The sequence below is a fragment of the Spinacia oleracea genome, chromosome 5, assembly GCF_020520425.1.
Source record: "Spinacia oleracea cultivar Varoflay chromosome 5, BTI_SOV_V1, whole genome shotgun sequence".
NCBI classification, from domain to species: domain Eukaryota; kingdom Viridiplantae; phylum Streptophyta; class Magnoliopsida; order Caryophyllales; family Amaranthaceae; genus Spinacia; species Spinacia oleracea.
Window position 1 is genome coordinate 50,489,800 of NC_079491.1, and position 16,488 is coordinate 50,506,287.

The 16,488-nt window shown below is 33.4% G+C and overlaps 1 protein-coding gene across 2 annotated transcripts; it reads right to left on the reverse strand.

The window, feature by feature from the left end:
• Positions 1 to 2,042: 2,042 nt before the first annotated feature.
• On the reverse strand, positions 2,043 to 12,033 carry LOC110796353 (cationic amino acid transporter 1). Of its 2 annotated transcripts, XM_056828416.1 has the most exons (4): positions 11,541 to 12,033; positions 3,104 to 3,717; positions 2,875 to 3,018; positions 2,454 to 2,624 (listed from the first exon to the last, which is right to left on the reverse strand). In XM_056828416.1, exons 1-4 carry the CDS (start codon positions 11,959 to 11,961, stop codon positions 2,589 to 2,591), a joined length of 1,215 nt encoding a protein of 404 aa, XP_056684394.1. In that variant the 5' UTR covers positions 11,962 to 12,033; the 3' UTR covers positions 2,454 to 2,588. The 2 variants fall into 2 exon arrangements, with proteins under 2 accessions (XP_021857110.1, XP_056684394.1); XM_022001418.2 differs by having other exon boundaries at positions 2,043 to 3,018.
• Between the last annotated feature and the right edge of the window lie 4,455 nt (positions 12,034 to 16,488).

Here is a 16,488-nt window from a genome sequence, read left to right on the forward strand (position 1 = left end):
TCAATAAAACGAGACAAAAAGGAGGAGGACAAACTTACTAAAGCACGGTCCCAGCCGAAAGACACCTACCCCTGTCAAAAATCCTACTGAGACCGGCAACAGCAAGAATGTCCTCCCGCAAGATATAGTTGAGGTTCGGGAGCCAGTTGGACGGCAGTTTGTAGTTGTCCTCCACGTAGTGGTGATGGTTCCGATCCGGAGCAGCCACGCTTCGCATATCAGGATCAGGAGTCACAAACCACTTCGGAGGGCGGTAAAAATGTGGATGCTTCGGATCTGTCGGCACACGAACAAACAACCACTCCGTCTTCCAATTATGATCAGAGCTGAGGTAAGGGTAGGCCGTAATGTAGTTCGGCTCCCCCTTCCTTCGGGATCTTTTGTTGATAATGGTCCACCAACCATACCCATCTCCCTTGGAAGCATGGTTGAAAGACAGATCGTGCAGATCCCGAAACACGGCAACAGAGCATGGAAAGTTAATAAAATCGCACACCCATCTAAATCCGATGATGTGCCTCATAGATTTGGGGGTAAGCTGGGCCAAACTGATGTTGTACGACACCAGGAGCTCGGAAACGAAGGGATCCAAAGGAAAGCGGAGACCGTTCTCCAAATGATGAGTATACACAGAGATGAACCCCCTCGGCGGATGAGTCACCCGAGGACGCTCCTGGTCGGGAAGCTCGCACCAGTACCCCAAGGCGTGCTGGATTCCGTATAACTCTTCGGCTCTCCGATGGTAGTTCCCCAGCTTCGCCTCCACCAACCAGTCACCACTGACCAATTTTTCCAAGGGACCATCGATCTTAGTGGTCTCATGCAGAATCGGGGCATACTTGCCCTGCGGATCAGCTTCAGTCCAATGAACTGGAAACTCAGGGTAAGAGCGGCGCACACCCGAAGAACCAGCTTTCTTACCAGAAGTTGCGCGTTCAGACACGCTAGACCCGCCAACAACATCATCTTTTGAAGCATCCCAACCAGTCGAACGCCTCTCCACCGGCCTCTCCGAAGGCCGACCCCTCGAAGTTTTCGGTAACCTTCCCGAAGGCACGTTCTCCCTCTCACTAGAGGAACCAACGACGAACTTGCTCTTGCCCCTATTCTTTGCCATGGCCGCGAATTCTCGGTCTAGGGTTGAGATTGAGGGGTAGAAGGAAAAACGAAGAAAAAAAGGAGAATTCAGAAACAAATTACCTTTTTCCGAAGCGGAATTCGCTGATAAAACGAACAACACAAGTTCCCGAAGTCTAAAGTTGGCCGAATTTCGTAGATCTGAAGAAACAAATTGCACTGCGATCGCCGGAATTTAGAGAGAGAATGGGTTTGAAAGAAGGAGTAAAAAGTTCGAAAAGAGCAAAGCACCCCGTATTTATAGAAAAGAAAAGGGGCGCACCAACTTCCTCAACCCACGATCTCCACAACACAACACAACTCCCAACACTTGTCATCAATGCAAATCATCTCTTTTCAAAAAAGAGAGGGAACTTTCGGGCTTCTGACAGCTGGAAACCCACCCATTTAATTCTAAATGGACCGGGTCTGGGGGGCATGTTGTTTGGGCTCCCAATTGACTCTCAATTGGGCCACTAAGTCCAAAGCCCAATGGCTCTAAACAACAGCATCAAACCCACCAATGGCTAGTCAGCCATCCATCAAGGCCCAAGGCCCAAAAGCAATAAATGACCTATGGGCATTTATTATGCAAACACTATAAATAGGCCGCCAAGGCTCACACCTCAAGGTACGTCCAATTTACCGCCTTAAGACTACTCTTCTAGAGAACTTCTCTCTAGAATCCGAGCATCATTCTTACTTAGGCATCGGAGGGGCTTTCCTCGGAAACACCCCCGAGGCTAGTGACTTTGCTCTTGTGCAGGTGAATTCGGACTCCACTCATTCAAACAAGCAAGATCTTCAACACATACAAAAGGGCCTTCATTCGAAGCCCATTGTTTCCATCTTTACAACACCGGAACAAAGACTAATTTATTTTACGATTGAAAATCAGATCTAAACGTTTAAAATAAAATAAAATGTAGTGAGAAAATGGAAAGCAAGACAATATGTTCGTCTTGGTATCATCAAAGCTAAATGAAAACTAGAGGTTCACAAAAGAAAACAACTAAAAAAAATGAATAGGAAACAATATTATCTCTTATTGTGACTTATATACACACGTACGATTTGAAACTATAACTAACTTAAATCGTCATTATTCCCACTGCTACCTTGTGCCTCTCCATGGTTAGTATTAGAAGTAGTAGGAGTGTTCTGTTGTTCAAGTTTACCTAATTCCATGGCATTCTCTGGCGCATTCAACTTCCTCATCTCCATGGCAGTATCATACGATGCATGCAAGCCAAAGAATAGATAATAGACCATTAGAATGCATGTCCATATTGCAAACCTAATGAAGGAGTCTTTGTCAATTGAGCCAAGAAGGAAGATGTTAACTGCAATAGACGCAGATGGTAGCCATGGAACCAATGGGACACCCCATAGTTTAGGTTTTTTTGCTTGTGGGACAAATAGTTGTAATCCCAATGTGGATAAAAACCAAACTGGTCCTGTAATTGTGTATGCTATCCAACCTGTTTGTGTAATTCCCCAGTAAGCAGCTGTTGCAATTGAGGAGCCAAGAATGAGTGATACGAAAGTGATGAACTTGTTGCGATCATTTGTTGTTGTTATACCACTTGCATAGTACCTTCGTACCAATAAAGCTAAAGCTACTAACATGAAGATGAATAAGGTTGAGATTGATAGGAGGTTAGATAAGATGTCAAGGTTTGTGAAGAAGGCTATTACAGCTGTAGCAACCATCATAACAATGGTAGCGTTTTTAGGTGTGCCTGACTTGTCACTTACCTGAGCAAGCCATGGTGGCATCATATGAGTTCTAGCAATGTGAGTTAAGTACCGAGCTTGGCCTATGGCACTCACTAGTAACACGGTTGTCATGCCTTTTAGAGCCCCAATCGCCACTAGATACTTAGCCCACCTCATTCCTACCTGCGAACAATCAGTCAATCGATTAGTGTGATTCAAAGGAACCAAATGCAAAATAAAAATATATATATGTACGTACGGTACGTACCTTCTCAAACGCCATAGTAAAAGGAGCATCCCTGTCAATTTGATGGTAGGGTTGCATGAGGCAGAGAGTAAGAGACATCAAGCAATAAGCAATAGTAACAATAGCCATAGAACCAATCAAACCAATAGGAATATCTCTTCCAGGATTCTTAGTCTCTTCAGCCATGGTTGATACTGCATCAAACCCAACATATGCAAAGAAAAGGACAGCTGAAGCCTGAAATATACCACGAGGTCCAAAGGGAGTAAAAGGTGCCAAGTTATTTGTATCAGCATGAGTTAATCCTGCTATAACGATGAAGATGATGATACAAATGTGGACTATTGATGAAAAGTAGTTTAGCCTTGAAGATCCTTTTACGCTAATGACTGCAACAACACAGATTATTCCAATTACTACAACTGCAATTGGGTCCAGATGGTTGTAGTTAGCACTTAAATTGTGAGCAATGATACGAAAATCATCTGGTTTGTGATTGCAGAGGGTGGCGAAATAAGATGTCCATGAACGTGCTACTGCTGCTCCACTAATAACATACTCCAGGATAATGTTTCCTGCTGCGATGAAGGCCATGAAATCTCCTAACTCCACCCTTAGATACGCGAATGAACCACCTTCTCAATCCACCATGGAAATGTTAGTATTCTTGCACCAAATAACTTACAAATTTACCTTACATCGTTTTAAATACACAATAATTAATACTTGTAGGGCCCATTCCGTATTACTTTTTCGTTTTTATGATTACTATGTCATAAAAAAGCTGAAATGTACAATAAGGTACAAATAAGGCAAATTTGTCAAAACTACCATATAAAATCGTTCCGTCTTTGTGTAACGGATGAAATAATGGACAATTTTATACAAGATCGGTAAAGTTTCGCGTGCGTTACCATACCTATTCATCATTTATGGTAGTTGAGATAAATAACCAAATACTCCCTCCGTCCCATAATATAGTGCCCGTTTGACCAAAATCACGGTTATTAAGGTAAAGGATAACATTGATAATAAAAACAATAATGATTTGTACTTTCAAGATAAAGTACATGTTAGTTGTCAAAAATGGAGAGATAAATTATAGATTAAAGGTGTGTACATAATAAATAGGCCTAAAAAGGACAAAAATCAAGCACATGGGTTGAATAAAAGTCAAAAAGTACAATTTTCAAAGTAAAAATTAATGGTTTAAAATAGAAATAGGCACATCATTTAGGGACACCATTTTAGGAAAACAGGCACTATATTATGGGACGGAGGGAGTAAAACTTTACTGCCAAACAAACAAATTTATTATTAAGTCGTCGCAATTGGTACTGATGCAGGAAAGTCCAAATATGGCCAACGCGTTTTAACGACTAATTAATGTACATTGAAATTCTTCTATTTTATTCATTTAAATAAAGAAAATTACGTTTATTTATAATGTTTTCACTTTTATCAAAATTCAGATATTGGGAAATTGAGAAAAATTTAATGTCCCAATGAAAAAGTGTGATAGATTAAATGACCAAACGAATTTAATTGGGTCAAACTTTGAAATATTTGACCATGAATTATCATTAACTTATAAGCTTGTTAAATTTGTTTCAATATATATTTTCGAAATATCAACTTTTTATAATTTTTACACATGTAAAATTAGAGTGATTTACGTTTTAAGTCAATTATTAAAGTTCGTGAAAAATCAAATGGGGTAATGTTTCATGGAAGAATTTACGAGTGATATTTTTGATAGGATAGCAATCAAGAATATCAATTTAAGTGTATTTACACTAATATAAACCTGGTCCATGCTAACTTAGCGTGGACCAGGGCAACGGAGTAATTTTTATGGGTAACATATGTAACTGTCACGTGACAATTATTTTGTAATTTTAAATAGTAACTATATGCGTATTACAGTAACTATGTGTTTTAAAGAGTTACTATGTGTTTTGAAGAGTTTAATGCGATTTGTGTATAGCCCACTTTATATACGTTTTAAACTTTTTTATTTTTCAAAATTTCAGATCTACATTCTGTTCATTCTCTTTCGTTTTCTCTCTCTTCATTTTCTCTCTATGCTTTTCAAAATTTAGCCCAAATTTATAGGTTTTGTTCGATTTTTTTCGTAATTATCTTATAATTCTTATGATTGGATCTATTTGATGAGGAAAAATTGGAGGAAGTAGTAGATCAATAAGGAGGTTCATCGTTGCCGAAATCGAATCGAAGAATTTGCGCTCGCCTACAAATCTTCGTAAGAATTTTTAGAGATCACATCTCGGTTTGTTGTTTTTTAAAGAATTTTAAGTCTATTTTTATTTAAAATTGAAAATATTTGTTGTTTTGAAGAAATTAATGTTTGTGTTTTACCGAAGTATCGTTTTCACTTCGCGAATTCGATCAGTGACTTCACGATTTTAAATAGTAACTATATGAGTAATACAGTAACTATATGGTTTAAAGAGGTACTATGTAATTTTAATGGTTACTATATGTGTACAATAGTTACTATATTATTTTAATGGTTACTATATGTGTACAACAGTTACTATATTATTATATTAGTTACTATATGTTTGAAATAGGTACTATGTTTATTTTATCATGATGTGTTACCATATGTTTATTTTCTTCAATAGTTACTATATTATTTATATAGTTACTATATTATTTATATAGTTACTATATGTTTGAAATAGATATTATGTTTATTTTATCATGACTTGTTACCATATGTTTATTTTTTCTTTAATAGTTATTGTACGTTTTATATAGTTACTATATTTTTGAAATAGGTACTATGTTAGTTTATTATGTTATGTGCATGTTTTTATGTTATTCTATATTTTTAATGATATAGTTACTGTATTATGGATAGAGTTACTATATTATTATCACATCAACTATGTCTGCAACTCTGTGACTAAATGACCATCAATAATATTTATAGGTATTATATCTTGTATTATAGTAACTATATGTTTGGTATAGTTTTTTTATGTATATTATAATGTTCTTTTCATGTTCTTTGTTGTCTTCTATGTTATTAGTAATAAGAGTTACTATGTTATGATCACAACAACTATATGATCATAACAATAACTATATCTACAACCTTACTCGTATATGACTATCATTAATATTAAGAGTTACTATATCATGTATAATAGTAACTATATATTTTTAATAGTTATTATCTTATCATTATGTTCTTTTTATGATCTTTCTTTGTACTCCATGTTATTATTAATAAAAGTGACTATATTATTTTGACAGTAACTATATGACTATAACAATAACAATAACTATATATGCAATTTAGCAAGTATTTTACCATCGTTAATTGTAAGAGTTACTATATGATGCATAATAGAAACTACACGTTTTACATAGTTACTATGTTATTTTTTCATATTTAAATGTTAAATTATTAACTTAGTTTAAATATTATTGATTCAGAAATACAATGATGATGCACCCAGAATTGAAAACGTGCAAAGAATAAATTCTGCAAGGAAAACAAAAGCAGGAGGAGAAGAAGAAAATCCTGACAACAATTGAGACCAAGAACGTGGTAGAGGAAGGACATGATGTGTTGGTGGAAAAAAGAGACGTGGTCCACGTGGACGTGTCGATTAGTATTTTTTAGTTCAAAAAACATTTGAGTTTAACATGGTTTATTTAATAGATGCAAAGAATTAGAATGTCGTAGCTAAAACAACTGACCAAGTAGTTAATGTTTTCTTTTTTATTGTTCAAGAGTTATAATTACTGTTACTTTTGATATAGTTACTCTTTTATATTTCAGTAATTATGTGATATATAATAGAAAAAATTATTATATGACCTCTAAACCATCTATATCATATTGTTTATTTTTATAATATAGTAATTGTTTTACAGCTAAAGTTATTTTTCTATATAATATAGTTAATCTTTGGATAAAATAATTGTTCTCATCGAAATTACTATATTATTATTATTATTTATTTCATAGTTACTATTCTGAAAATATAGTTACTTTACAGAACCTATAGTTTCTATAATTTACTCTTTTTGTCTGCAAGAATGAATATATAGTAGTAATTGTTTTACAGTTAAAATTACTTTTCTATATAATATAGTTACTCTTTGGATAGAATAGTTATTCTTATCATTATTATGTTCATAGTTATTATTCTGGAGATATAGTTACTTTACAGAACCTACAGTTTCTATAATTACTCACTGTTAAAATTACCTAATTACCCTGGTCCATGGTAATCTTATGGTGGACCGGGTCCATGCAAGTGGAATTGATTTAAATGGGGGGGAAGGAATCTTGAAGAATCTCTATCTTTTTGGAATTTGACAAAATCTAGATCTTCTTGTTGATAGGTTCACACTTTTAATTAATTAATTAATTAAGGAAAAATTTCACCAAAATAGGACTCATTTTTTAATATTTTAATAAATATTAATAGTATTAGTCTCTTCCTAATGTTGACTTACAAAAGCGATTTTCCATACAAAAGTAATCGCACACTTTAAAATAAAACTCTAAGAAATCGGAGAATTTTTCTTTTTCTTTTTGTAATTTTCCTGAAATTTTGTGAAGTTGTTATTTTCAAAGAGATTTTATTTGCATTGTCCTTTTCAAACGCCTTAAATTGTGCAATTTCTTGTTTGTAAAGTGGAGCGCTAAAAGCCGTCCCACATTACTCAAAACCGCCCCATTATTTTACTTTAATATCCTTATATAATGAAACTTTTCTTCCAAATTAATTACCCCATCTATTTTGAAGAGAGAAAGTATCTTCATCCAAACCACCACCATACACCCATAAAAAAAAATTATTTAAACCAAGCAATTTTATTTGTCAATAAGTACATTAATCAATAAATTAAAAAAATACTAATTTAATTTTGATTCCACAAACTTATGCATTTTAAGTTTACGCCATGGTAGAGACTTATGCATTTTAAGCTCACACCATGGCATAGACTTATGCATTTTAAGCTCACACCATGGCATAGACTTATGCATTTTAAGCTCCTGCCATGGTACGAGCTTAAAATTCATAAGTCTGTACCATGGTACAAGCTTAAGATGCATAAGTCTCTTAATCTTTTCTCCGAAACAAATTACATCAAATTCAACAACAAATCAAAACATTAAATAGTATAGACTTATGAGTTTTGAGCTCCGACCATGGTATACACTTATGAAGTTTAAGCTCCTTCCATGGTACGAGCTTAAACTACATAAGTCTATACCATGGTCGGAGCTCAAAACTCATAAGTCTGTACCATGGTACAGGCTTAAACTTCATAAGTCTGTACCATGGTACAAACTAGAAATGCATAAGTTTCTGAATATTTTTTTCCGAAAAAAAGTCCTCTTGTGAATTTGATGTTCCACCGGTAGTCTCGGCCATGTAAAAATTATTTCACATTATGTTTAGGGTGGGCGGTAAAAAGGGAAAAGGTAAAGGATAATGGTAAATGCTAAAATGAGGGGGTAAATAAAGGGGGTATATGTGTAAAATATTAGGGCGGTTTTGAGTAATATGGGGCGGTAAATAGTAAGCCCCTTTGTAAATTTAATTTATTTGTTCAATGAAAGTACAAATCATTATTCTAACAACTAAACGTATTAAATATATTATGCGTTCACATAAATCCAATAATTAAATTATGCGTTAATCTCCAAACAACCAAATTTATTATTAAGTCGTCGTAATTGGTACTGATGCAGGAAAGTCCAAATATGAGAAATATCGTTTTTTCCACCCGAAGGAATGGGAAAAGCAAAAAAGAAGAATATCTCTAATTGAACGAATTATAGTTTTGACCAAGCTTATCTTTCACTAACGCTCCGTCGTTACAAAATACTCCCTCCGTCCCGGAATACTTGACCTGTTTTCCTTATCGGGCCGTCCCTTAATACTTGACCTGTTTCTAAAAATGGAAATATTCTAACAATATTATATTATTTCTCACTCCACCCTTATTAACCCACCTGCCACCTACCCCCTACTCTATACAAAAAATAATTAAAAATTCAACCCCTACTCTCCCCCAACCCCACCTCTTAACCCACCTCTCACTAACTACATTAAAATAATACTCCACTAGAGTATTCCGGAGACGGAGGGAGTATATTCCATTGTGGTCCTCTGTTTCAATTTATCGAAACAATTGGATTTTACAGCATTAGCTATTGCCGTAGATTTTAATACCAAAAATACAAATTGAATAACTAAAATCTTGTTATATTAATCAATATATACTTTTAAACTATATATATAAAACAATTAAACATAATAGTGATCGAAGTTGTATGTTGTATTGATAAATATTAAAGCCAAACAACTTTTAAGAGAACATATACTTGTAAATAATTTATCATTAGAAAACTGTTTCCTACCTCTTTCAAACCAAACAAAAGAATTACCAAAAAATAATCAAACAAAAGAATTTTTTTTTAAAAAAATAATAAAATAAAATAAAAAATTAAGTTGTGAATTTTTTTTGACGCCCAAACAAATCAAACCCTGCCCAGGACGAGAAAGTCTTAATCTATACTAGGTATACCATTGAAATGGTGTACTAATATTCTGCATTTTTATTTACTACCAAACCACATAGTTTGGTACAAGAAAAATAGTTGTATTTTCTCATGTGATACCAAATAACATAGTTTGGTAACGTGGTTTTATTTTTTTTGGTTCTAAACAACATAGTTTGGTACTAACAAGTCAAAGATAAATGTTATTTTTCGTAGGCCAGACTTAATTTATTACATGAACTTACCATTTAGCCCTTAATATACCAAATGAAGTTACTGTTTTACCCTTAGTATACCATTTTAATGATATACCCAGTATAGATTCAGAAAACCTCGCCCAGAACATCTTAATTTTCATACTCCGTAGAAAATTCCAACATTCGTAGCTGGCGTTCTAATTGGCCATTAATTTTCTCTATTTTCTATTAATAAAAATAATGATATGATTGGAGCGTAGCATTTGACTATTGACCTAAGATGCCAGCACAAGTTTGACTGTTTGACTTCGTTTCATATGCAACAAGTCTCTAAATACAATCCTTAATTTACGGATATTCGTATTAGTAACCGCAATTTAAAATAATCACATTATAATTATATTTACATATTTGAAAATAAACATGATTACTGTGAATAGTATATAAATAATTAAATAAAGACGCATCTATTAAAAAACGGAAGGGTAGGAGCAGTAATTAAATACATTGCATTCAGCACTATAATTTTTGGGTTAAATTTAGGAAAATTTGACCATAAATTCTCATTAACCTATAAACTTGTTAGATTCATTTCAATATATAAAATTAGGATTATTTACATTTTAAGTTATTTTTTAAAGATCATGAAAAATCAAATGGGGACAATAAGAAACGGAGGGAGTATGAGCTATAGTTTAGATAGGAATCAAGAATATCAATTTAAGTGGGGAAAGGAATCTCGAAGAATCTCCGACATTTATGGAATTTTGACAGAATCTAGATCTTCTTGTTGATAGGTTCACAGTTTTAAACTTTTAAAGGTTAACACTTTTAATTAATTAAGGCAAAATTTCACCAAAATAAGACTCATTTTTTAATATTTAAAAAAAATAATACTTCGTAATAGTATTTGTCTCTTTCTAATTTTGACTTACGAAACCGATTTTCCATACAAAAGTAAGCGCACACTTTAAAATAAAACTCTAAGAAATTGGAGTGTTTTTTTTTTTTTTTTTTTAATTTTCCTGAAATTTTGTAAAGTTGTTACTTTTCAAAGAGAGATTTTATTTGCGTTGTCCTTTTCAAAGGCCTTAAATTTTGCGATTTCTTGTTTTTAAATTTAATTTATTTGGTCAATGAAAATACAAATCATTATTCTAAAACCAAACATATTAAATTATGCGTTCACATAAACCCAATAATTTCATAAAAAATCAGGATACAATTATTGTCTTTAATCTCCTTATAAAGAATTTATAAATCAAATAAAAATCACAAGAAAACTTAACATTAGACTTGCATGTTAACTATTCATGTATTTTGAGAAACAATTGAGGCACAATATTATTTGTCTCTTATTCTTTTCAAATTCAAACTTTAGATTATGATCATTAAATTCCTTAAAAAGAAATTACAAATCAAACAAAAAAACCAGATGAACGAACAAGTAAACTTCGAAATAAAAGGTTTAATACTCTGTATTCCATTAGTGGCAATTTTAGTAGTGTGTAATAAATATTGATTCCGAGTTCGTTGCTGCCTAGGTTAATTCAAGGGGCAGAGAGCCGTCAGGGATATTCCATTGTGTTATTATAATCTCAAAAGATAAAAAAAAACGCAGTTACGTTGACTAAAATAATTCCAAACTAGAAACAATCACTATAAAAAAACAAAAACAAAAAAGAAAAAAAGAAAAAAGTACCTGCAACAGGGATCTCAACAGCAAACTCGGTGTAACATAAAACAGAGAGCATAGCAGAGACACCAGAAACAGCAAAAGATAAAATAACAGCAGGACCAGCATCTTGATTAGCCTCTTGACCAGTAAGTACAAAGATACCAGCACCAATTACAGCACCAATACCAAACCAAGTAAGATCCCACCAAGTTAATGATTTCTTCATATCATGGTTGCTTTCAGCCTTCACTTGGTTGAGTTCTGTATCATCTAGAGACCGTGTCGTAAGCCTATTCATGAATCTTGCTGGAGTCTCTTTAAGGGCAGACATATAGTTAGACCAACTTTGGAATGATTCTTCTGGTAAGAAGTCATTCTTGCTGCATCCACGGAATCTCCTTCTCCGCATTCTTGTTGTTGTTGATCCTTCGCTTTGGGTTACCATCTTTCTGGAGAAAGCAGAAACCAGAAAGCAGAATCTATGTTACTTATGCGTTATGTACCCTTTGTGGCTTTTGTGTCAACTGCTATTATATATTTATATGTGCGTTTATATGGGCTTCAATTCTTAAACTTTTTAATTATTTCATGGGCTTCTACACCTCCACAAACATATGCCCCACTATAATTCCGTCTTTTTTCTATAGGATTTTAACTAGTACTCGTATTATTACCCATCTAAATATAAATTTGTATGAAATTTGGTAGACGATAATTATCAAAATTGAGTTTATTGATATATATTTTCTAAATTAAAATTAATTAATGATGGATAAATTTATTATTACTCATTCGGTGTCTTACGTATTAAAACCATTAAAATAACATCGATAAAATTATTTTCATTTTCATTCACCACTTGTGTCAAACATAAAGTTATCTCACCCACCCTTCACTTCGATTCCAATACTCACTTAATACTTGCACAGTCGTCTATCAACCTTATTACCCGATCACTTATCACCTATCTAGACCATTTATTTTATTTAGTTAGAGATGATTTTGAGGCAAGGCAGGGCCTGCAGACCCGCACCCGCCTACAATTCTCATCTTCATCCCCCCATCCATGATAGGAAAGACACCCACCCCTCCCAACCCCTGTCTCGAGAGGTACAAAACAAAATTCATCCCCTCTTCATCACCTCCCTTCCCATGTATCCACACCCACCACCCACCCCTAGGCCCTAGCCTCAACTTTTTTTTTTGATAAGAGAGTTTTGAATTTTAAAACTCTATTATAGAGTATCTGAAAATTCGTTTGTGTGATTAGAGTTATTGAGTAAATAATCAAAATATTATAATATGTAAGTTAGTAATAGTTTTTTTTTTATATATTCACAATCAATCAGATGAAGGATTAACGACTCGAGCGGGTCCAATCTAAAATCCATCATGAAGAAAATAATGCCCTTGGTCCAAGTATGCATTTAATGATAAGTCTAATAAATGAGGTTCAGTATTAATTAACAAGTTAATAATTCAGTGAGATCAAGTGAGCTGAATGCCTAGCTAGAGGCCGCTTCAGTTCAAGTGGAATTAATGATATTAATCCACAGCTTACTCTTGACTGAACCCGTAGGGTCACACAAATAGTACGTAAACGGATCAAGTATTTAATGGCATTAAATACTCCATCTATGGATATTCGGAATCCACGGATATTGGTTTCAGTGGGAGCTAAGATCGTCAAAGGCAAGCAAGTGAATACTCCGGAAACGATGATATTGCTGGAAACGGAAATATGGATCGTGTCGGAAATATAAATATTATCCAAGTCGTAGATGTTGCCGGAAAAGGAAACATGGTACGTATCGGAAATATTATTGGACACAGCACGAGGCTGCGCGCAGCGTGGCCAGCGATGGCTGCGTGTGCGTGTGGCCTGTGGCTGCGTGTTGCGTGGAGCTATGCGTGCCTTGTGCAGCGACCAAGTCGTGCACACGATGAGGCTTGGGCGCAAGCTCAAGTGCTCGTCGTGTTACGATTGAATCGTTTTGAATTTTAATTTGAGATTTTCAGTTCGGAAATAATTATAATTAATTTTAAAATTAATAATTTAAATTGTTTTCTTGGATTTTAATTTTGAATATTATAATTATTATAAAATTTAATTTATACTAATTATTTTACTAAAATTAAACCTTGAATTAATTTAAATTCGTTTAATTCAACTGAAATAAATTAAATTAATGGATTCGATTATAATTTTATATGAGCTTTAAATTTTAATTAAACTTGTATGTTTCCGGTTAGACTAGAAATACATTTTTATGTTATAAATTAGTAAAGCATATAAAGTTATTGGTTTAAGTGGGAGCAATTTTAATTAAACTTATATGTTTCCGGTTAGACTAAACTCTTAATTAGGTCTACAAATCCTTTAAGGTTAAACAACTTGATTAGAATTAATAAGGACTGAATAATTGGTAGATTATTGTTGCCCTTGATTAATTGCTGCAAACATTTATGTGATGCATACAATGTGTTTTCACTAACCAATTATGTGGGCCATTCATGATAATGAATGGGTGAATGGTATATATTGTATATGTACTGTTTTGCAGGTTATGAAGTGACTAGAATGGCCCAAATAGGATAGAAAATATGGTATGCGTACCATTAATTTGAATGTAATTGGTCTAAAGCACCAAATTTATTTTTCAATTCAAATATGGTCTGCGTACCATCAAATAGTTGTAATTAGTTTAATTATAGCTTATCCTATTTGAAGAAAATGGCGCCTCCCACGGTGAAATTTAAGACGGAGTTTCCAATCCATTTTCAAGACGGACTTTGAAGTTGAAGCTTCAAGATGAAGTCGGGCCATACTAGATCACAATTATATTATGCATGCTTTAAGTTATTTATTGCTTTTAAATATGTCTTAAATATGCATGAGATTGTGGCTTGATTATGTTGCATGATTAAGGATTTTAGTTCACTTAAAATCTAACCAACATAGTAAGAGCCTTAAGTTCCAAACTTAAAAATTGAGTTAAAAGGTGCCATGCCAAAATAACACTTACTTGGATATCCTTTACATCGATCTTAGTAATAGGTTTCCGCCATAGCGAGGTGTTACTTATCGATACTAAAGGGGTAAGGTACACAAATAATTGTGAGTACATGATAGTTTTGGTGAAACTCAACGATATAAGTAAGGAGTCCTTTTATGTCGTGACAAAATCGATAGGTTTACCTAATAAGTTCTTAGACGTACCTATCAACCAAGAGTAGTTTCTAGACTATTAGCAAAAGGATTTTGCTTACCTAAAATGTTTTAGAATTGAGTCAAAATACATAATGTGCTTAATTCTTCAATGGTTTTAGGGTCTTGGAATCATTTTATTCACACCTGCCGGAACAATAAATTCGAATAAAATGCCAATGACTTGTTTAAATTGCATGATTGCTTTAATTTTCAAGTTATTACTCATGATAAATGTTTAGACTTTGCATGCTTCAATGTATGTTTTAATTATTGTTTATAATTAAATATCTTGCACTGCAATAAATCCTTTTAGAAAGGTAACAGTAAATTTCCTCGATTGGCAGTGAATCCAAGAATGATTCACGGAAATGAGAGAAAATGAGCAATTTAAAATGTACGTTTCTTTTAGCGACTTTTATGGTTGTTTTCGAGTATCAAAGTCGAATGGCGAACCGATTGGTGCTTGTAGACTCAAAATACAATGTAGTTTTGAGATCATAAAGCATTGAGTTTAAACGCTCAGCCTTACCAATGGTTAACAACCTAATATCTTTGTCCATTTAATTCTCGAATGAGTCTAGTCCCTAGACATTCGAATAGATCGATGCTTAGAGAACTTTAGAAGCTTCTGGTAAGATCATCTAGTTGAAACAGAATATTCAACACAAATTAAATGGTAATAACCTTGTTGGAGTGACATTGGACATGTCTAACAAAGTATAAAAGTCAACACTAAAGAATTCAATTATTAAAACTATAAGAAAGGGTACAAGAAATAGGAAAACAAGGAACAAATGAAAGGAATTTACAATTCCGTTTCTACCTATAAGTTTATGTTTAAAGAGCAATGACCTAGCAATCAAACTTCCTTGGTATCATATACCGCTTGAGGATTCTTACTTCGGTAATAACTCAAACAATGGAAGCTAGGTTACACTAATGACCTACAAGTGGGAAATAAAGCATGACATTGCTACATTAGTTGTAGGGTCATCTAGTTTGTTTTAAGTCCTTTCAAGGCTGGAACTTAATGGCTATTTTGTTTCATAATCAGCATACCTAAATTTCTGCTTCAAACACAGAAAGACTCACATTTAGAAGAACAAAAACAATGCTTGTTTGTTTGTTTATATGAACGAAATGGCCATTTACGGGTTGAGTCAATATGCTTGATTAAAAACAAATAACTCTTAAACAATAAGAACTTTACTAGGTTCAAATCAACCTCTTGATTTGAAGTTCCACTAATCTTTGGCATTGTTGCTTAGACCATATCAACAAGCTAAGTTAACATTCAAAAGCTCTATTTTAATGGACTTCTGAAAGTTGGTTGATTTCTAGATCAATTTAAGACAAGCAAGTCTTACTTGTTGAAAGTAGCAAAAGATATGAACTATTGTTAGAACACCTAGACAATGGAGTTCAAAGCTAAAGAAAGATTTTATGACTTTATTATTTCACATAGATTTGAGTGAATATAGGTTTATTTACTCAAAGTGATATAAGTTTGAATCTGTTTGGCTAGTTCAAAGATTCAGAAATATAAAATCACTTAGCAAGAAATCATAAAGATCTAGGTTAGATCATGTTGATGATTACTTGAGACAAAAAATGATCATCAATGATTGTGCATTGTAATTTCACGATCTAGCTCCATAAGATATGGCATATCTAAGTTGGAATGATCGAAGTCAATTAATACTTGATTCGATCAAATGATGAATCATAAAGAATTTTCCTATAATATCTAAACAAAATGCT

Excerpts from the sequence above, each read along its gene's own strand:
- LOC110796353 (XM_022001418.2), bottom strand. The coding sequence starts at position 11,961 with ATGGTAACCCAAAGCGAAGGATCAACAACAACAAGAATGCGGAGAAGG. Across the intron at positions 3,718-11,540 it reads TGTTGAGATCCCTGTTGCAG|GTGGTTCATTCGCGTATCTA; the intron begins GTACTTTTTTCT and ends TGGATTGAGAAG. Across the intron at positions 3,019-3,103 it reads TTACTATGGCGTTTGAGAAG|GTAGGAATGAGGTGGGCTAA; the intron begins GTACGTACCGTA and ends GATTGTTCGCAG.